Source organism: Gossypium raimondii, chromosome 5 (assembly GCF_025698545.1).
Source record: "Gossypium raimondii isolate GPD5lz chromosome 5, ASM2569854v1, whole genome shotgun sequence".
Lineage (NCBI taxonomy): Eukaryota > Viridiplantae > Streptophyta > Magnoliopsida > Malvales > Malvaceae > Gossypium > Gossypium raimondii.
Genome location: NC_068569.1, coordinates 54,338,047 through 54,356,649, shown reverse-complemented (window position 1 = coordinate 54,356,649; position 18,603 = coordinate 54,338,047). Strand labels below are relative to the sequence as shown.

The 18,603-nt window shown below is 33.5% G+C and overlaps 1 protein-coding gene across 1 annotated transcript; it reads right to left on the bottom strand.

The window, feature by feature from the left end:
* Positions 1-1,738: 1,738 nt before the first annotated feature.
* On the bottom strand, positions 1,739-2,950 carry LOC105768265 (histone H2A.6). Its single transcript, XM_012588100.2, has 2 exons — positions 2,664-2,950; positions 1,739-2,268 (listed from the first exon to the last, which is right to left on the bottom strand). The coding sequence occupies exons 1-2, from the start codon at positions 2,850-2,852 to the stop codon at positions 2,053-2,055; spliced, it is 405 nt and encodes a 134-aa protein (XP_012443554.1). The 5' UTR covers positions 2,853-2,950; the 3' UTR covers positions 1,739-2,052.
* Between the last annotated feature and the right edge of the window lie 15,653 nt (positions 2,951-18,603).

Genomic DNA, 18,603 nt, shown 5'->3' with positions numbered 1-18,603 from the left:
ATTTCCTTGTATCATAGGCATTATCACAAGCAGATAAAGGACCCCTTTTCATTTCATCAATATCCAAAGCCAGTCAATGCCAAAAAAATTATAAGAATTCAACCCGACCTGACCCAAAACCCTTCCAAATGCTGTCATTAAAAGTTCAAACCTTAGAACATGTGGCACCAACTCCCTCAAAAAGAAACCATTGAAACCTGCTAGGAAAATAAGCAGATTTTTCCTCAGAAACTTTATGAAAGATTGAAACTTTGAATCAAAACTCAAGAAAACAAACAAAACCCAGAATTTATCTTTCTTTACAAAGCCAAAATATTGGGATCAAAACAAAAAATTTGCCAGAAAGGATATGATCAATAGAGCTTAAAATAGAAGCTAAAAAAATATAAATAAATTTCAAAATCCCTTCTTGGCAACTTTGACCATATCCAATCAATGGCAATTGTTCAAAAAAATGTTGTATAAGCTTACAATGCATGTAAAAAGAAGTTGACAAGGGAGAACTTTTGCTTTTATTGAAAAAGGGTTCTTACATTGAGCTGACAAAATGCTTCAAGGTTTTTTTTTTCTTGGTGGGATTCTGAATTTTTTTTAATTGTATTCTGATAACAAACATTTAGTTGAATTATTATTTATAGTAATATGTTTATATTAAATATAGTAATCACAATTGTTAATTTGATGATTTTGCAACATACCACCAACATCCTTTTATGTTCATTGGGGGGTTTGAAATGAAAAGAAAAGCTGTTTATTGGAGTGAATTTTGGAATAATTAGTGGAGTAATTAAATAATTAATGATAATAATTATTTGTAGTTGTTTTCACTGGATAAGTTTAGGTATCATTTTGTTTTGAAAATATGGATATTAAATTTTGAATTTTGAAACAAACGAGATATGTTCTTTGTTGTAACCAAATATGAGAAATCTCACATTATAATCAATAAAAAATCTCACTTTATTATCCATTCGGGATACACATTTCTTTTAACTATCAATTGCATAATATTCATTTAATCAATAAGATACAAATTCACTGGAAAAACATACACAATTATTTATTTAGGTGGAAAATCAACATGTTACAATATTGGCACACATGAATGGCATCCTTTTATTACAAAGATGGCAATGGAATAGAATGAAATGGCCACTTCATTTAAAATATTCCATTGCCATCTTTGAAACATAAACTAGTAAAAGATACAATATTAAAAATTAAATTACATTTAAATATCTATATATACCTTCAACCATGTCAATTTTAAATGATAAAATTTTAAAAAAAATTGATAACTTAACTCTAATATAAAGCTCCAAAATACTTTTTAAGAAATTCTTACAATCCAATCTTCATAAAAAAATGGTTACAATTTCCAAAAGTACAAATATAAAATAAAACTTTTGTATAAGAAAAGTTCAATTTAGAATCATAATCTCAACAAATTTGGGGATACCAAAAATGCCTAGAAACATTTAACCCAACAAAAATGTATTTGGTATCACTAGATTTCCAAACTTTGAGCATTTAACCTAACAAAAATGTATACAAAACTTCACCCCCTTCTACAAAAATATCCCACAAACTTCAATAAATGCAAACATTAATCAAAATAAACAAGAAACCCAACCCTCAACATCCCCCCAAAGGAAGACAACACATCAATTGAATCACATTTCAAATAACAAATAAACAAATAGTTCACTAAAAATAGTCTCAAGCAAACAACACAAAATTGAAACTCTAGTGTTGCATTCATTTCATTAATGAATGATTGAACAATAAAATGACAAAAATGGATCACAACCCTTCTATAAAGTAGAAGATAATGCTTGATGATTCATTCTATTCACATTCAACCAAAAACCCCTAAAGCTACCTACTAACTAAACACTATCAATAAACTACAAACTTAACAAATAAAGAACTAAGTGAAACAACATTCAAAGCTAATACCCATGATGGTTTCAATCTAAGAATCACGTAAACAGAGGGAGATAAATTAGGGGATTCCCTTAGGGTTTTATGAGTCTAAACTGTTGACATAATCTAATCTTCATCACCTCCAGATGCTTTTGAGGAAGTTCCAGCTTTCTTAGGAAGGAGGAGATTGTGGATGTTGGGCATCACACCACCGTTGGCAATCGTGACATCTCCAAGTAATTTGCTTAGCTCTTCATCGTTCCTTACGGCTAGCTGAATATGGCGTGGCACAATTCGGGTTTTCTTGTTGTCTCTCGCTGCATTTCCGGCAAGCTCAAGAACCTGAAACAAACATATAATATTCAATAAATATATATAATATAGATACAAAGATACCATCATTGCTTCTGATTTGAGTTATTAAGGTATGAATTTTCACCAAAAACATGAACATTGGAAAATAGTAGCAAATTTGGGGGAAATTAAACCCTAGTTTTCCAGCCCGACGGAAATAGAAAGATACCAAAATTTAAAAAAAAAATTAGAAATTATTGAAGGCTTCTCACGTTTTAAAACTAAATCGAAAAATACATTTTTTTCTAACAATTAAGAGAACAATGAAATTCGGAACCCTAGATTAGGTTACCGAATCGAATAAACACCTCATTTAACAAAATTTATCGATTATACCTAAGAATTTAAAACAAACGAATTACAAAAGAAAATTATCGCAATACCTCAGCGGCAAGATATTCAAGAACAGCGGCAAGGTAAACCGGAGCTCCGGCGCCGACTCGTTCAGCATATTTCCCAGCCTTAAGGAACCGAGCTATACGACCCACCGGAAATTGAAGCCCAGCCTTGCTACTCCTCGATGTCGCCTTCTTCGAGGCTCCGGATCCGAGAGTTTTGCCCCGACCCGCCATTTTAGATCAGCAACGAAATTATATGAAACAAGAAATAAAAAAGAGTTGGGGCTTGCGGGAGAGTGGGTAGAAAGTAAAAGATATACAAGTGATGCAGTAGCCGATTGTTTCGGGTATATATATAGTGGAGAGCGTAAAGCGTTTAGCCAATAGGAAGAGAGGACACGGATCGAAAAGGATAACCGTTGGATGGCGATGAAATGAACGATTAGATTCGAACTTTGCACCGCTTCGGTTTTTATATTTCAGTTAAAACTTTTGGAGGGAAATTCCCTTTTTCTTTTGGATAAATTCTGGTTTTGATCCTTCCACTATATCCAAATTTGGTATTTAGTCTAACTTTAATTTGACATAATTTCACCTTCTACTTTTATAATTTATCCAAATTTGGGATTTAATCTGGTTTTTGAAATTTAAAAAAAAAAAACTCATTTGGTAGCCATGTAACTAAAATTTTAACTTTTGTAATAAACTTAAATTTAACAAAATAAATTTAACGATATTAACAAATTGAACCTTAAATTTTAAAATCTAAAAATAAAAAAAAACTAAATTCTTAACAATAAATATAAAATAATTAAATTTCAAGTTTTGGTTTGACCCCTCTAGAGCCATCTTCAAAGCTTATGAGAAAACAAATTAGACAATTCTTTCACAAAGCTCAGACTTGGTGATGTGGTCGTTGAAAGTGTCGAAACCATTTTTTTGAAAAAAACAAAAATTTTAGGTTGTCGACTTTAAAAAATAAAAATTGGGAGTCTCCACCAATCTTTTATTAAGGTGTGATTGGGTCACCTAAAAATGACTTTGGTCTACAAATTTTAGAAAAACGGGTTCGGGAGTCGGTTACGTATGAGGAAGGATTAGCACCCTCATTACGCCCAAAAATTGGTACTCAGTTAATTAATTAATGTCTTAATGTTGAAAATTTAAAAATCGTAATCCTTAGCAAAAAATTAAAACGTTACGTATTAAGACCCTTATCATTTCAGAGAAATAAAATACCACACACAATACGTTAGGGCACGACATTCTAATTTTTCCCAAAAATGAATTAGGGCAAAATACTAGTGCAATAAAAAATGTAAAAGAATATTCATTTATTCAAGATTTAAGAAATCGCGGCCCAATACGTTAGGGCACAATTCCTCTAAAATCCCAAACTCGAGATATTTCCTTTATTATTTTAAAAAAATATTCATTTCGAGAAATCAATGCGTCACATCCAATACGTTAGGACACAACATGTTGAATTCCCAATAATGAGTTCTTATTTTTTTTGATTAAAGAGAAATCTCGATTGTTAGATTTTCAAAAAATCGAACCCAATACGTTAGGGCTCAATTTCCTTGAGAAATCCTAAATCTGAGTATTACCTCTATTTTGAAGCGTTTTATTTTAAAATTAAATAAGAGATAGGGTAATGTTATGTTGAATATGTGAATGAATGCCCTTAAACAAATATCAATAATAAATACAACAATTTCATAGAAATAATATGAATAAACAAATAAATAAACAAAATAATGACGTGCAAAATATCAAATAAATAGGCAAGATAATAATAAAAATATGCAAACATAAATTAATAAGCGAATAAAAAATATACTGTACACATAAAAAAAATACATAAGTTTTAAACAATTAATATAATATTAAAATTAATTAAATAAATTAAACATGTGTATATAAAATATAAGTATGCAAAAATTTTAGTATAAAAAACATAAATACATGCTTAAATATACATATAAAATAATAATAATAATTGCATATGAGAATTATAAAATAAAAATTAAAAGAATGCAATTGCATTATCAAAAATATTGATTTTTAAAGAAAATATGAAAATGGGCTAAATTGGATCGCCAGTAAAGATCTGGGGTAAATTTGCAAATAAATAAAGTCTGGAGGACTTAATTGAACGCTCGAATTACATAGAGGGGCTGGGAGGGCAATTTTCCCTTCTCCTCTAAATGACGCCGTTCAAATTAGACCAAATTGAAATAAAAATAAATAAAAGGGCAAATTAAAAAAATAAAAAAAACTTAATTACAAAAACATTAAAAGGCGGAGGGACTAAATAAAATAAATAAAATTCGCAGTGGTATCACATTCTCCCTTTTTTTAAAATCGTAAATAAGTAAAAAATAATCAAAAGACAAAAAATAGTAAGCCATCTTTAAAAAATTGCCAATCGTTCTCTTTTTTTATTCCTCCTTTTTTTTTCTTTACAATGAAGGGAAATGCCTCTATTTATAGTTAAGCCTCCCCAAATCCAATGGTACAGATCAATTACATCAACGGCTAAGATTAAAGGGTATCTACAAATTAAATATCTAAGATTACAAAATCATATCTTCTAAGATTGCATATCATATCTAAGATTATATATTATATCTAAGATTGCATATCATATCTAAGATTATATATTATATCTAAGATTGCATATCATATCTAAGATTGCATATCCCTGAAGATTATGTTTCCATAAGCTTGTAGATGGACCTTCAACCTTTTCAAGTAATGGGCAATTCCGATCGGGCCAAATGATAATACTTTGGGTTTTCTTTTTTGTGAGCCCGGGCTAAAATTGGGTATTACAACTGCCCCTGTTTGCTCGTTGTCGTGTAACAGGAACGGAGCAAAGACTTTAGAAATGGCCAATTTTTGCCCAGTCACGCTGGATCTTAGTGCTATTCTTCTTCAAGCAGCCATATTCCATCCTACTGCATCTTCAAATGTATAAGAATTGGTGCTTCAATCTACTCCACTGCAATATCAAGGAGATAGGACTTACAATCTTCAACTTATTCCATCACGACACGGGAGATATGATTCTCGGCTTCAATGTACTCCACTTGTAACCACAGAGAGGTAAAATCCGCCATCTTGATCTGCTCCACTCTCGCTTAGGAGATAAAATCTGAAATCTTCAATCTATTCCACTGTTATCCAGGGAAGTAGAATTACTGGCTTCAATGTACTCCACTGTAACCACAGGGAGGTAAAATTCGTTATCTTCGATCTACTCCACTACTGCTTAGGGGGATAAGACCTGAAATCTTCAATCTATTCCACTGTTGTCTAGGGAAGTAGAATTAATGGCTTCAATGCACTCCACTATAACCACAGGGAGTTAAAATCCGCCATCTTCGATCTGCTCCACTACTGCTTAGGGGGATAAGACCTGAAATCTTCAATCTATTCCACTGTTGTCCAAGGAAGTAGAATTACTAGCTTCAATGTACTCCACTATAACCACAGGGAGGTAAAATCCGCCATCTTCGATCTGCTCCACTATTGCTTAGGGAGATAAGATCTGAAATCTTCAATCTATTCCACTGTTGCCCAGGGAAGTAGAATTACTAGCTTCAATGTACTCCACTATAACCACAAGGGGTAAAATCTGCCATCTTCGATCTGCTCCACTATTGCTTAGGGAGATAAGATCTGGAATCTTCAATCTATTCCACTGTTACCCAGGGAAGTAGAATTATTGGCTTCAATGTACTCCACTGTAACCATAGGGAGGTAAAATCCTCCATCTTCGATCTGCTCCATTACTGCTTAGGGAGATAAGATCTGAAATCTTCAATCTATTCCACTGTTGTCTAGGGAAGTAGAATTATTGACTTCAATGTACTCCACTGTAACCACAGGGAGGTAAAATCTGCCATCTTCGATCTGCGTCGCTGTCAATGCAGGAAGGCAAGATCTGCTATCCTTAACCTGCTCTACTACAACCGAGGAAGGCAATGCTTTATTTTCGATATGCTTCGCTGTCGATGCAGGAAGGCAAGATCTGCTATTTTCATTGATCTATTCTCTGGGGAACATGACCTGTATAATGAACCTAATTATGCCTAATTATTAGGATGGCATGATCAAAATGCATCAAATGCTCCTAACTAGACATGTGTGAATGATGTTTACATGAATGCAAAATTTTATTTTTCCGAGAATGATCCCGCTTAGGTTGTCATTACTCGAAGTTTATTAAGGCTTTGTGACTGGCGTGCTACAACGCCTTCTTGCTTGACTGGCTTTTCTGAAGAAACATTTAGCCAGGTTGTCCCCCACTGTGAACCTCCAAGTTTAATCCATTGAGGTGCAAAAATTCATACCATCGTTCTCCCACTGTAACCCAAGAGTATATGGCTTTTCTTCAATCCTCTCCTATCACAATTTAAGGATACAGGATCTAAATCTTTCTAGTCTCTTACACCATTCCCAGGGTGTCGTACCAAAGGCTCATGCGCAAATGAAGGCTCTCTCCCCCGAGGTAACCTCTTTCTATTACCTGGTGACCATTACTTGCTTGTTGATTTAGACTTTGTCATCAACACGGCATCTTATTATTTTGTTCAACCAATGTTTTTGACAACAAAATCCAAAGAGAAAGTCCTAGTTTAGACTCTTCTTTTTCAGATCTCCAACCTTTAAACCTGGTGCGTTCTAAATAATAGTCCTATTTCAGGCTCCTGTATTATTTAGAAACTTTTAGAGTAATATGCAAAACTTCCCTTGTGAAAGTTTTATTAGTCCATTGATCATTATTCCAATGCAACATGCTTACAAAAAGGTCATAACAATAGATAAGAATAAAATTAGTTCTGAGCATAGCTCGAAAGGAATAAATTATAGTAAAAAGATAACAAAGAAATTGATTGGGAACGTGTATCTTTGAAAAGAATGAAGTATTCCAAGAATAACAAATTCAATAGTATGAAAATTGGGTGCCCCAGATATTGCAGCTTGAACTTCTCTGTACAAACTTTTTGAAGATCCTTTTGAGTTTGACATGTGTTTAGGAGATCTACAGTACTTTGCCAATGCCTCAAGATGTTGCCTACCCTTTCCTGATAATTCAGGTATAACAAGATCACCACATGCCCTAATCTGGTTAGAATTCGAGTTACTCTAATCACCTCGTGCCCTATTCTGATCAATATTTGAGCCACCCTTTTCGGGTTTTCAACTCAAATCCCCTTTGGTCTCAAGGCGTCCTTTGCGGATTTTCACCTTGGCCTCTCCATTTTTCTTTTTCTTTTTATCACTTTTATTTTTTATTTTTATTTTGACCCTTTTTTTTTCAATCTGAACTCATAAGATTAAGCATGTCCTTATTATCCCTTCTAATCGACGCTTTTCCAGATAAGGCCTTCAATATAAGGTCCTTCCCAACTTGGAATAAAGTTCTTTTTGTGTGGGAATGATCTTTTTCAATACCAGGTCCCTCTCAAGGAAATCTCTAGGGCGGACTCTTTTTTGTGAGCTCGCATCATTTGCTTTTGGCGCATTTGACCATGATGAATAACTTTGAACATTCCTCTTCAATCAGAATTAATCCAAAAACTCAGAGAGCAAGAATCTTGTCTTTAATAGGCAATACCGCAATGAGCCCAGGAGAAAGGCATTGCCCCGGCGGAGTTTTTTTTTTGCGATATGACATTAATCACGAACAGACTGCAAACCTTTGATATTGTGCTGTTGTTCAAATTTAGTACATTGTCAGATATGATCTTTTTGGGGTTCCATACTGATATAGGATTCTTCGAGAATTTGCTGACTGTCGACTTCATGGCATTGGCTTATGAAGTAGCTTCCCCTCATTTAGTAAAGTAATTGACGATCACAAAGATGAATCGATGACCATCAAACTCTTTTGGCGAGATCGACCAAATGACCTTCATGCCCCACATAAGGAGAAGTCATGTATCCCAATGATTCTTTGTAGGGTAAGATCCGTTTCTCGACTTGTTCTACCATCCTTAACAGATCTAGAAATAAGCTACGATCTATGTCATCTTTAAAGTCATGAGATCCCTCTAAACACATGTCTCGCTCAGAAGGAGATTCTGAGTTAGTAGCAGCGTCACTCATGTCATTGATATCTGGAGACCCATAGTAAGCGCAAAAGAATATACAAAAGAATGTGTGAATTTACGAATAATTATTTGTACAATATAATTAAGAATGAAAGAATGATGTGGAAGAAAATCCAAAAGAATGACATAATAATTACTCGCAAAGAATGAAAGAATGTTGGTTCAAAAATAAATGTAAAGATGTATTTTATTAGAATAATGATGTTCAGACATGAGCCTATTTCACAAAGGAATTCCTATCATTTTTAGGCTAAAAATAACAAGAATGTTCTGAACATTATTCTAAATAAGCTCTAAAGACTACAGAGATTTCTTCTGCAATCCAATTACTTAGACGCTTCCAAGTTTATAAGGGTGATATCTAACAAGCTCCCTTTTTAAGTATGTCTTCATATACGACATTGACATGAACGCTCTCGAACTCTTCTTCATATGTCGTATTCATCCCATTATCAATGTGATTGGGTAGCAGATTTTCTGCGCTGGTGGCCTCATTAAATTTGACAATGCCAATATTAATAAATCTTTCAACTATCTTTTTGAATGCGGTGCAGTTTTCTATCGAGTGCCCCGTAATCCCTGCATGGTATTCACACTGAGCATTTGCGTTATACCATTTAGGAAATGGAGGCAACATTGATTTCTGGTAGAAAGGGGACACCACATGTGCATTAAATATGCTTTGATATAGCTTGCTATATGATATCGGTATAGGCGTGAACTGAGGCCTTTCTGCATTTACCTTCGTGTAAGATTCTTGCTTTAAAGGGCTCTGATGGTTGGTGGTTTCTGTCTGTGACCGACCCATAGTGATTGGTTTTGAGTGGCCCTTGTTATATCTGCCTTCATTATTCCCCTTATTCCCCTTCTTCCTTGAGGCTTTCATGGTATCTGGGTGCTCTACCTTCGCCTGTTTTATTTCTGCTGGATTGTCAAAAGCAACAGGATTAGCTAAATTGATCCTCAAATTGGATTCTGGGCCTGTAAGGCGATTCACTGATGTCGATGTACCAGTCTGATATTGTCGGGAGCTGATAGTAAAGAATGCCCCTTGTGGACGCTCATCTAGCTGGACCTGGACATTTATCGGAGTACCACCTAGAGAATAAGCAAGATCCTCATTATCAACCCCAAGGTGGACCACTGGTCTTTTCATTTCTTCTAACTTTCCAACTAGCAATCGGTTAAATTGGCTCATCATAGTTCTCTGTAATTCTAGCATCTGATATCTCATTTCCTGCTGAAATTTGGTCAATTGCTCCTGTATCTGTATCTGCATTCGCTCTAATTTTTCCAACCTTTGTTCCATTTCTCTAATCTTTGTGATGCGGTCGTTGAAAGCACCAAAAATATCCTATCCCTAATAAATAATGAAAAAGAATAGTAAAAGGGAAGTAGGGTCAAATCCTCAGGGATTGGACTTGCAAAATATTTTTTTCCGTGAAATCCCAAGCAGAGTCTTGCCCAAGACAACCTGCGTTCCTGAAAAAATAAAAACAATAGCAGAATTAAATTGTTGGATCTAAAAATGAAAAATAAAATAAAAACAAAATTAAGAATATTGAATTGAAAATTCGAGAAATTAAAAATAGAGTTAAGAGAAAGAAAATTCTTATGGGAGATTCTAGCCTTCAGTTGTCTCGTTCCGCCTTGGGTTCAATCCTCGGCTTTTAGATGATCCTTCCCAAACCGAATAAGCCAGTTATAGTGGAAGAGGACGCCTACGACCACCAGCTCCAAGGATTTAGACTTACAATTTAGTAGAACCTGACTCTAGCCAACAATCGTTTCTATGGGATCGTCTTATGCTAGATCAACGCTTCTCAATGGCGAATCCCATTTTGTCTCTTGGGCTCGCCAACCTCTGACGCAGTAAGCTAACGAACTGACTGTACAACCTTCCCAAAACATACAAAGCGGTCGTCTTTGCATACGTTGAAAAACTTACTTCTTAAGGGACTTGGACGGAAGCGTCAGCCCCGTAGTACGGAGAAACGATGAATACTCGGCGAGGAGGCTAAGTATGGATTCTAAGCCTCATGAACCCTTTTGGGGATTTTTGACAACCTTCGGCTAGATGAGTTTAGTGGCTCATGGTTGTGGTAGAAAAGAAAATAAATAAATAAAAATAAAGATTTTATTAAAAAATATGAGAAGAACAAAAGCCTAAACTTTTGGGGAGAGAGTGTTTTCAGAAAAAGATGGATGATATCCCCTCTTGAGTCACTTTACCCCCTATTTATAGTGCTAGGGGAGATATTCTAATCCTACTTAAATTCCTAAAAGATAATACATTTAATTGAAGATAAATAAAGATAAAATAAAATCCTAAAAATAATATTTAATAATTATCTCAACATTAATTATCCTAATATAATTAAAATAGAGTTTAATAAAATAAAATCTCTTCTTTTTGCATTTTAACCCTTGTGTCCTCCACGCTTGCACTTTTGGCACCAACTTTTCCTTGTGTCGCATATTGACCCATTTTATCTCTAAATTCACGCTTTTGGCCCTTAATTTCACTTTTGCCTCAAATTTAGTCCCTATGAGATAAAAGATCATAATAGTTCAAATTAGCAGGATCATACTCAGAATAAATACATAATTAATATACAAAAATATGTTATTCTAGAGTGTTATCACTTTGCTTGGATACCGTAAGGGTGTTGGTAAGTTGGTTGGTTTCTAGATTAACTGAGGAATGATTTTAATCGATTAGGCTCTTTTAGTGGACTTTAATGTTATGATATTATGTAATGCGAATGCATGAAATAAATGCATAAAGAGACGTTGATTCAGATTCAATTCCATTTAGAGAACTTTACTAGAAAACAAATCTCTTTACATAAAATGGATATTTATACGACCTTGCCCTCATAGGCGGAGATATTCAATCCTTTTCTTCATTCGAGCGCTAAGATAAATCTCACGAACTCTTCAAAAAACGTCTCTTCTATCTCCTTTTTGCTCGATCCGGGCCGTAACTTGTTGTTCGCTCATCCTCGTGATGCTCGTTGGCTTCTCTTTAAGAAGGTTCAGCAGCTCTCAAATAATCTTTGTCATCTTGAATCATTGGGCAACGGAGCCATAGTCGTGTAGTCCTCTATTAGATTATCATCCTTCTCTTATCAAGTGTTCTTGGACCCTATTCGGACAACCATATTGTCATCCACTTTATCAAGAAACCCATTTTCTTATGACAACCTCTCTATTTAGCAACTGAACGTGAATCAACACCTCCTTTTTTATGATGAAATGAAATGCAATCATAATAAAAACAACATAAAAAACAAGTTAGTACAAAGTAAAAACAAATAAATAAAGTACCTACTCGGGTGACCTCTAGGGATTTGGCATAGTTCTACCTAGGGTAAGTTCCTAAGGTTCATTATATGCGGTTTGGTTCTAAAGTAAGGGTACCTGAACTAGCAGATTCCTCGATCCTCACCCATTATAGGTTCATACGGACCAAGTTCAGTTCAGGGGAATACATTTCCCTATAGCTGCACGGAGATGAAAATCTCACGAAGACATATGTACGGATGTATCCCGAAAGCAATCCACTATCCTGCACGGAGGTGAAGACCTCACGAAGGAAATAACTTCTCACTCCCACTTATAAGGGTAAAATCATTCAACTCATGTAATGAATAATGCAAAGATCAATTAAGCAAGAAAATGAATGAATGCACAATGATCTCATGATTTTTTAAAAAAAATATTTTCTCGATCATAAGACAAAAATTAATCAACTTTGTGGCTCGACTCTCTTATTTTTTTTTAAAATCCCAAGTGGAGTCGCCAAGCTGTCAAAACCATTTTTTTGAAAAAAACAAAAATTTTAGGTTGTCGACTTTAAAAAATAAAAATTGGGAGTCACCACCAATCTTTTATTAAGGTGTGATTGGGTCACCTAAAAATGACTTTGGTCTACAAATTTTAGAAAAACGGGTCCGGGAGTCGGTTACGTATGAGGAAGATTAGCACCCTCATTACGCCCAAAAATTGGTACCTAGTTAATTAATTAATGTCTTAATGTCAAAAATTTGAAAATCGTAATCATTAACAAAAACTTAAAACGTTACGTATTAAGACCCTTATCATTTCAGAGAAATAAAATACCACACCCAATACGTTAGGGCACGACATTCTAATTTTTCCCAAAAATGAATTAGGGCAAAATACTAGTGCAATAAAAAATGTAAAAGAATATCAATTTATTCAAGATTTAAGAAATCGCGACCCAATACGTTAGGGCACAATTCCTTTAAAATCCCAAACTCGGAATATTTCCTTTATTATTTTAAAAAAAATATTCATTTCGAGAAATCAATGCGTCACATCCAATACGTTAGAACACAACGTGTTGAATTCTCAATAATGAGTTCTTATTTTTTTTATTAAAGAGAAATCCTCGATTGTTAGATTTTCAAAAAAATCGGAACCCAATACGTTAGGGCTCAATTTCCTTGAGAAATCCTAAATCTGAGTATTACCTCTATTTTGAAGCGTTTTATTTTAAAATTAAATAAGAGATAGGGTAATGTTATGTTGAATATGTGAATGAATGCCCTTAAACAAATATCAATAATAAATACAACAATTTCATAGAAATAATATGAATAAACAAATAAATAAACAAAATAATGACGTGCAAAATATCAAATAAATAGGCAAGATAATAATAAAATATGCAAACATAAATTAATAAGCGAATAAAAAATATACTGTACACATAAAAAAAATACATAAGTTTTAAACAATTAATATAATATTAAAATTAATTAAATAAATTAAACATGTGTATATAAAATATAAGTATCTGAAAATTTTAGTATAAAAAACATAAATACATGCTTAAATATACATAAAAAAATAATAATTGCATATGAGAATTATAAAATAAAATTAAAAGAATGCAATTGCATTATCAAAATATTGATTTTAAAGAAAATATGAAAATGGACTAAATTGGATCGCCAAGAAGATCCGGTAAATTCACAAATAAATAAAGTCTGGAGGACTTAATTGAACGCTCAATTACATAGAGGGGCTGGGAGGGCAATTTTCCTTCTCCTCTAAACGACGCTGCTCAAATTAGACCAAATTGAAATAAAAATAAATAAAAGGGTAAATTAAAAAAATAAAAGAAACTTAATTACAAAAACATTAAAAGGCGGAGGGGCTAAATAAAATAAATAAAATTCGCAGTGGTATCACATTCTCCCTTTTTTTAAAATCGTAAATAAGTAAAAAATAATCAAAAGAAAAAAATAGTAAGCCACCTTTAAAAAACTGCCAATCGTTCTCTTTTTTTATTCCTCCTTTTTTCTTTACAATGAAGGAGAGGCCTCTATTTATAGTTGAGCCTCCCCAAATCTAATCTGACAGATCAATTACATCAACAATTTGAGATTAAAGGGTATCTACAAATTAAATCTCTAAGATTACAAAATCATATCTTCTAAGATTGCATATCATATCTAAGATTATATATCATATCTAAGATTGCATATCATATCAAGATCATATATTATATCTAAGATTGTATATCATATCTAAGATTGCATATCCCTGAAGATTATGTTTCCATAAGCTTGTAGATGGACCTTCAACCTTTTCAAGTAATGGGCAATTTCGATCGGGCCAAATGATAATACTTTGGGTTTTCTTTTTTGTGAGCCCGGGCTAAAATTGGGTATTACAGAAAGCACCAAAATATCCTATCCCTAATAAATAATGAAAAAGAATAGTAAAAGGGAAGTAAGGTCAAATCCCCAGGGACTAGATTTGCACAATATCTTATTCCGTGAAATCTCAGGCAGAATCTTGCCCAAGAAAACCTGCGTTTCTGGAAAGAAAATAACAAAATTAAAGGTTTGGATCTAGAAACAAAAAATAAAATAAAAATAGAATTAAGAATATTGAATCGAAAATTCGAGAAATTAAAAATAAAGTTGAAAGAAAGGAAATTCTTATGAGAGGTTCCAGCCTCCAGTTGTCTCGTTCCGCCTTGGGTTCAATCCTCGGCTTTTAGATGATCCTTCCCAAACCGAATAAGCCAGTTATAGTGGAAGAGGACGCCTACGACCACCAGCTCCAAGGATTTAGACTTACAATTTAGTGGAACCTGACTCTAGCCAACAATCGCTTCTATGGGATCGTCTTATGCTAGATCAACGCTTCTCAATGGCGAATCCCACGCCATTTTGTCTCTTGGGCTCGCCAACCTCTGACGCAATAAGCTAACGAACCGACTATGCAACCTTCCCAAAACATACAAAGCAGTCGCCTTTGCATACGTTGAGAAGCTTACTTCTTAAGGGACATAGACGAAAGCGTCAGTCCCGTAGTTCGGAGAAATGATGAATACTCGGCAAGGAAGCTAAGTACGGACTCTAAGCCTCAAGAACCATTTTTGGGGAATATCGACAACCTTCGACTAGATGGGTTTAGTGGCTCATGGTTGTGGTGGAAAATAAAATAAATAAAATAAAAATGGAGATTTTATTGAAATGAAATATGAGAAGAACAAAAGCCTAGACTTTTGGGGAGAGAGTGTTTACAGAAAAAGATGGATGCCTTTTGAGTCACTTCACCCCCTATTTATAGTGCTAGGGGAGATAGTCTAATCCTACTTAAACTCCCAAAAGATAAATACATTTAATTGAAGATAAATAAAGATAAATAAAATAAAATCTTAAAATTAAATAATCCTTAATAATTATCTTAATATTAATTATCCTAATATAATTAAAATAGAGTCTGATAGAATAAAATCTCTTCTTTTTGCATTTCAACCCTTATTTCCTCCATACTTGCACTTTTGACACCAACTTTTCCTTGTATCGCACATTGGCCCATTTTATCTCTAAATTCACGCTTTTGGCCCTTAATTTTGCATTTGCCTCAAATGTAGTCCCTATGAGATAAAAGATCATAAATAGCTCAAATTAGGAGGATCATACTCAGAATTAATATATAATTAATACATAAAAATACGTTATTCTAGAGTGTTATCGCTTGGGTCATGGTGGATCTACTACTGTAACTGCAATATTGATAGATAGAATAAAACTATAGGTGGCAAACATAGGAGATTCACGTATTTTTTTTCTAGAGAGGGTCAGACAATACAAATGACGACAGATCATGAACCCAACACTGAACGAGACAACATAGAGCAATAGATATTACAATAATATATTTTTCGCATCTTTTGGAGTTAAATTAGATAAACATTTTACATCTTCAAAATAAAGTATCTTCACCTTTCAAGAACAAGAACAAAGATATCATGATCTTCCATCACTGGTCCAAGACGAAACTCTTGGAAAGTATTTGTATGGAGAATTCCTAAGCATTTCATATGTAACAAGCAAAACCATATATGGAAAAAAAGACAAAGTAGAAATGTGATTTGTCGTATAAATAATGCAAATCCAAATGTAAAAGATTTTATTTGAAATTTCTGTTGAATCATGATAGAGGGTCCAATTTATTCAAAGATTTATTAACGTTTGATGGAATATAATGTTTTCATTTACTAAAGTAATAGAGAAAAGAGGTCCTCTAAAATGCAGTGTCAGCAGTAATATTGAATACATTAACAAGTGTTAATTTCTAAGGTATGTACACGCTATTTTTCTTTATTTGAAGATCTAGTTTTATTCTTTTTTATGAATTTTTTATTAATTATAAGAATAATAATATTTACATTTAAATATTTTACTTATACTGCTAATTGAGTCTTAGTTTGACTGACATGGGCATTGTTGCTAATACAGGAAGATACGGATTCAAGTGTGTTGAAGCGCATTAATTATCTTCCTATTCATGGATTAGAGAGAGATTGTAGGTAATTCTACGTATTGTATTAAAAAAATACATATAATCAAAATCTATAATTAAATTATTCAAATTTAAGTACCAATACCCAATAGCATACAAAAGGGAACATTATAGTTAAAGGTTTTAACAAATCCAATGGAATAGGATTGATAGATGTCAAAAAAAAAATCTAAGCTAAAATTAATATAAAGTAACTCAAGCTAAGTTTTTTTTTTTTTTTCTTCTTGGATACTTTTAATTTCATCTTTGTGTTGGCAAATCAAGAGTATTTTTAAGCCAATAATATTGTCCATGCAATTTTGTTTCTAATATCATTTAGTTAAATTGATTTTATATATTATTTAATTTTTTGGAACTTTTTTTTTTACAGGTATGGGGACAAAATAATATATGATTATGATTCACCTCTTTACATATTGATTTTTTGAAAGATGAAAGTACTAATTATTGGCAATTAATAGCAGATGAATCACAACAAATTACTCTTTTAGATTATGATGTAGAAACAAAATTTGTGGAGTGTGCCTCGCATTTTTCGGTCAAACTAGAGTCAAAGTAAAGGCGACATTGCGACGAGGAATCACGCAACGTCGCAACAACGCGGCAATGTTCAAAACAAAGGCAAAACAGTGGCGATGTCGTGACAAGGAGCTTGGGACGTCATGACGACGCGACAAATTCCAAACTTAAAGAAGTTATGTATTAAACTCTTAGCAGAGTAGTTTTCCCAATTAATCTCTTATTACACTAGAGATATTATAGTCATATTAGAACTCTAATCTTTATTTAAAGGGTTTTAGTAACCCTAGAAAAAGAGAACAAAGGAGAATAACACAACGTTAGAGAAAAAAAATCAAGAGAGAGTTTTAGAGAGCTTTAAGGGAATTTTGTGTTTTAGCCAAATAGCTTTGTATTCGGGGTTAGGGTTTGTTTTGAATTTCTCCATCTTGTACTCTTTGTTTGTTTGCTCATTAGTGAAGTCTCATTTGCCAATGGTTTTTTGTCCTCTTGATTAGAGGAATTTTTTCATCCCAATTATCTTTATTCCTTCTTTCTCGTTGTTTATACGAGCCAATCTCCAACAAAATAATATCAGAGCTTAGGTAGGATTCTACAATTGACTCGTTCAGAGATGACAACAATAAGACTCGATATCAAAAAATTTGATGGGATTACAAATTTTTGTTTATGGCAAATTTGAATGACTGCAATACTAGTTCAAAACGACCTAAAAAAGGTTGTTACAGGACAAAAGCCCGCGGATTCGGATAAATCGAAATGGAATGAGCTTGATGAGAAGGCTTTGTCTATAATTCAATTGTGCCTCACAAACAATGTGTTGCTTGAGGGGCTTATGGAGAAAACGATATATACCTTACGGAAGAAGTTAGAAACTCTTTACATGAAAAGTCTCCAGCTAATCGATTAGCGTTGAAACACCGCCTATACACGTTTCGTATGGCAAAAGGTATGCCCATTAGGGCTCACATCAGTGAATTCGTTACTCTCTTAAATGATTTGAAGAATGTTGAGGCTAATATAGATGATTAAGATCATATTATGTTATTATTATGCTTTTTACCCCCTTCATATAAAACTTTCAATGAGACCCTGATTTATGGTAAAGATAAATTCTCGTTCGAGGACGTGAAGTGAAACTTGTTAAGAAAAGACAAACTTGATAATGAGTTAGGTTTGAATAACAAGTCAGATGGGCAAGCCTCGATTTTGGTTGCGAGAAACAAGACAATATTGAAGTTGAGGAATCGAGATAAGAGATGTGGCTACTGTAAGAAGTTAAGTCACATTAAGGCAAATTGTTATAAGACGCAAACTAAGAATAGGAGGATTGCTGTGAGTAACAAGAAAGGAAAGCAAAAGGCCAAGGTAGCCGATGCTAGTGTGGTCGAGGACAAGAGTGATGATTGATTGTTGGTGTCTACGATCGAAAGGTCTAAGCTTAAGTCTAAGTGGCTCATGGATTCAGGGTGTTCTTATCATATGTG

What these genes read in the sequence shown, in the direction of transcription:
- LOC105768265 (XM_012588100.2), bottom strand. Translation starts at nt 2,852, where the DNA reads ATGGCGGGTCGGGGCAAAACTCTCGGATCCGGAGCCTCGAAGAAGGCG. An exon ending in TTGAATATCTTGCCGCTGAG is followed by an intron (nt 2,269 to 2,663) that starts GTATTGCGATAA and finishes TGTTTGTTTCAG; the next exon opens with GTTCTTGAGCTTGCCGGAAA.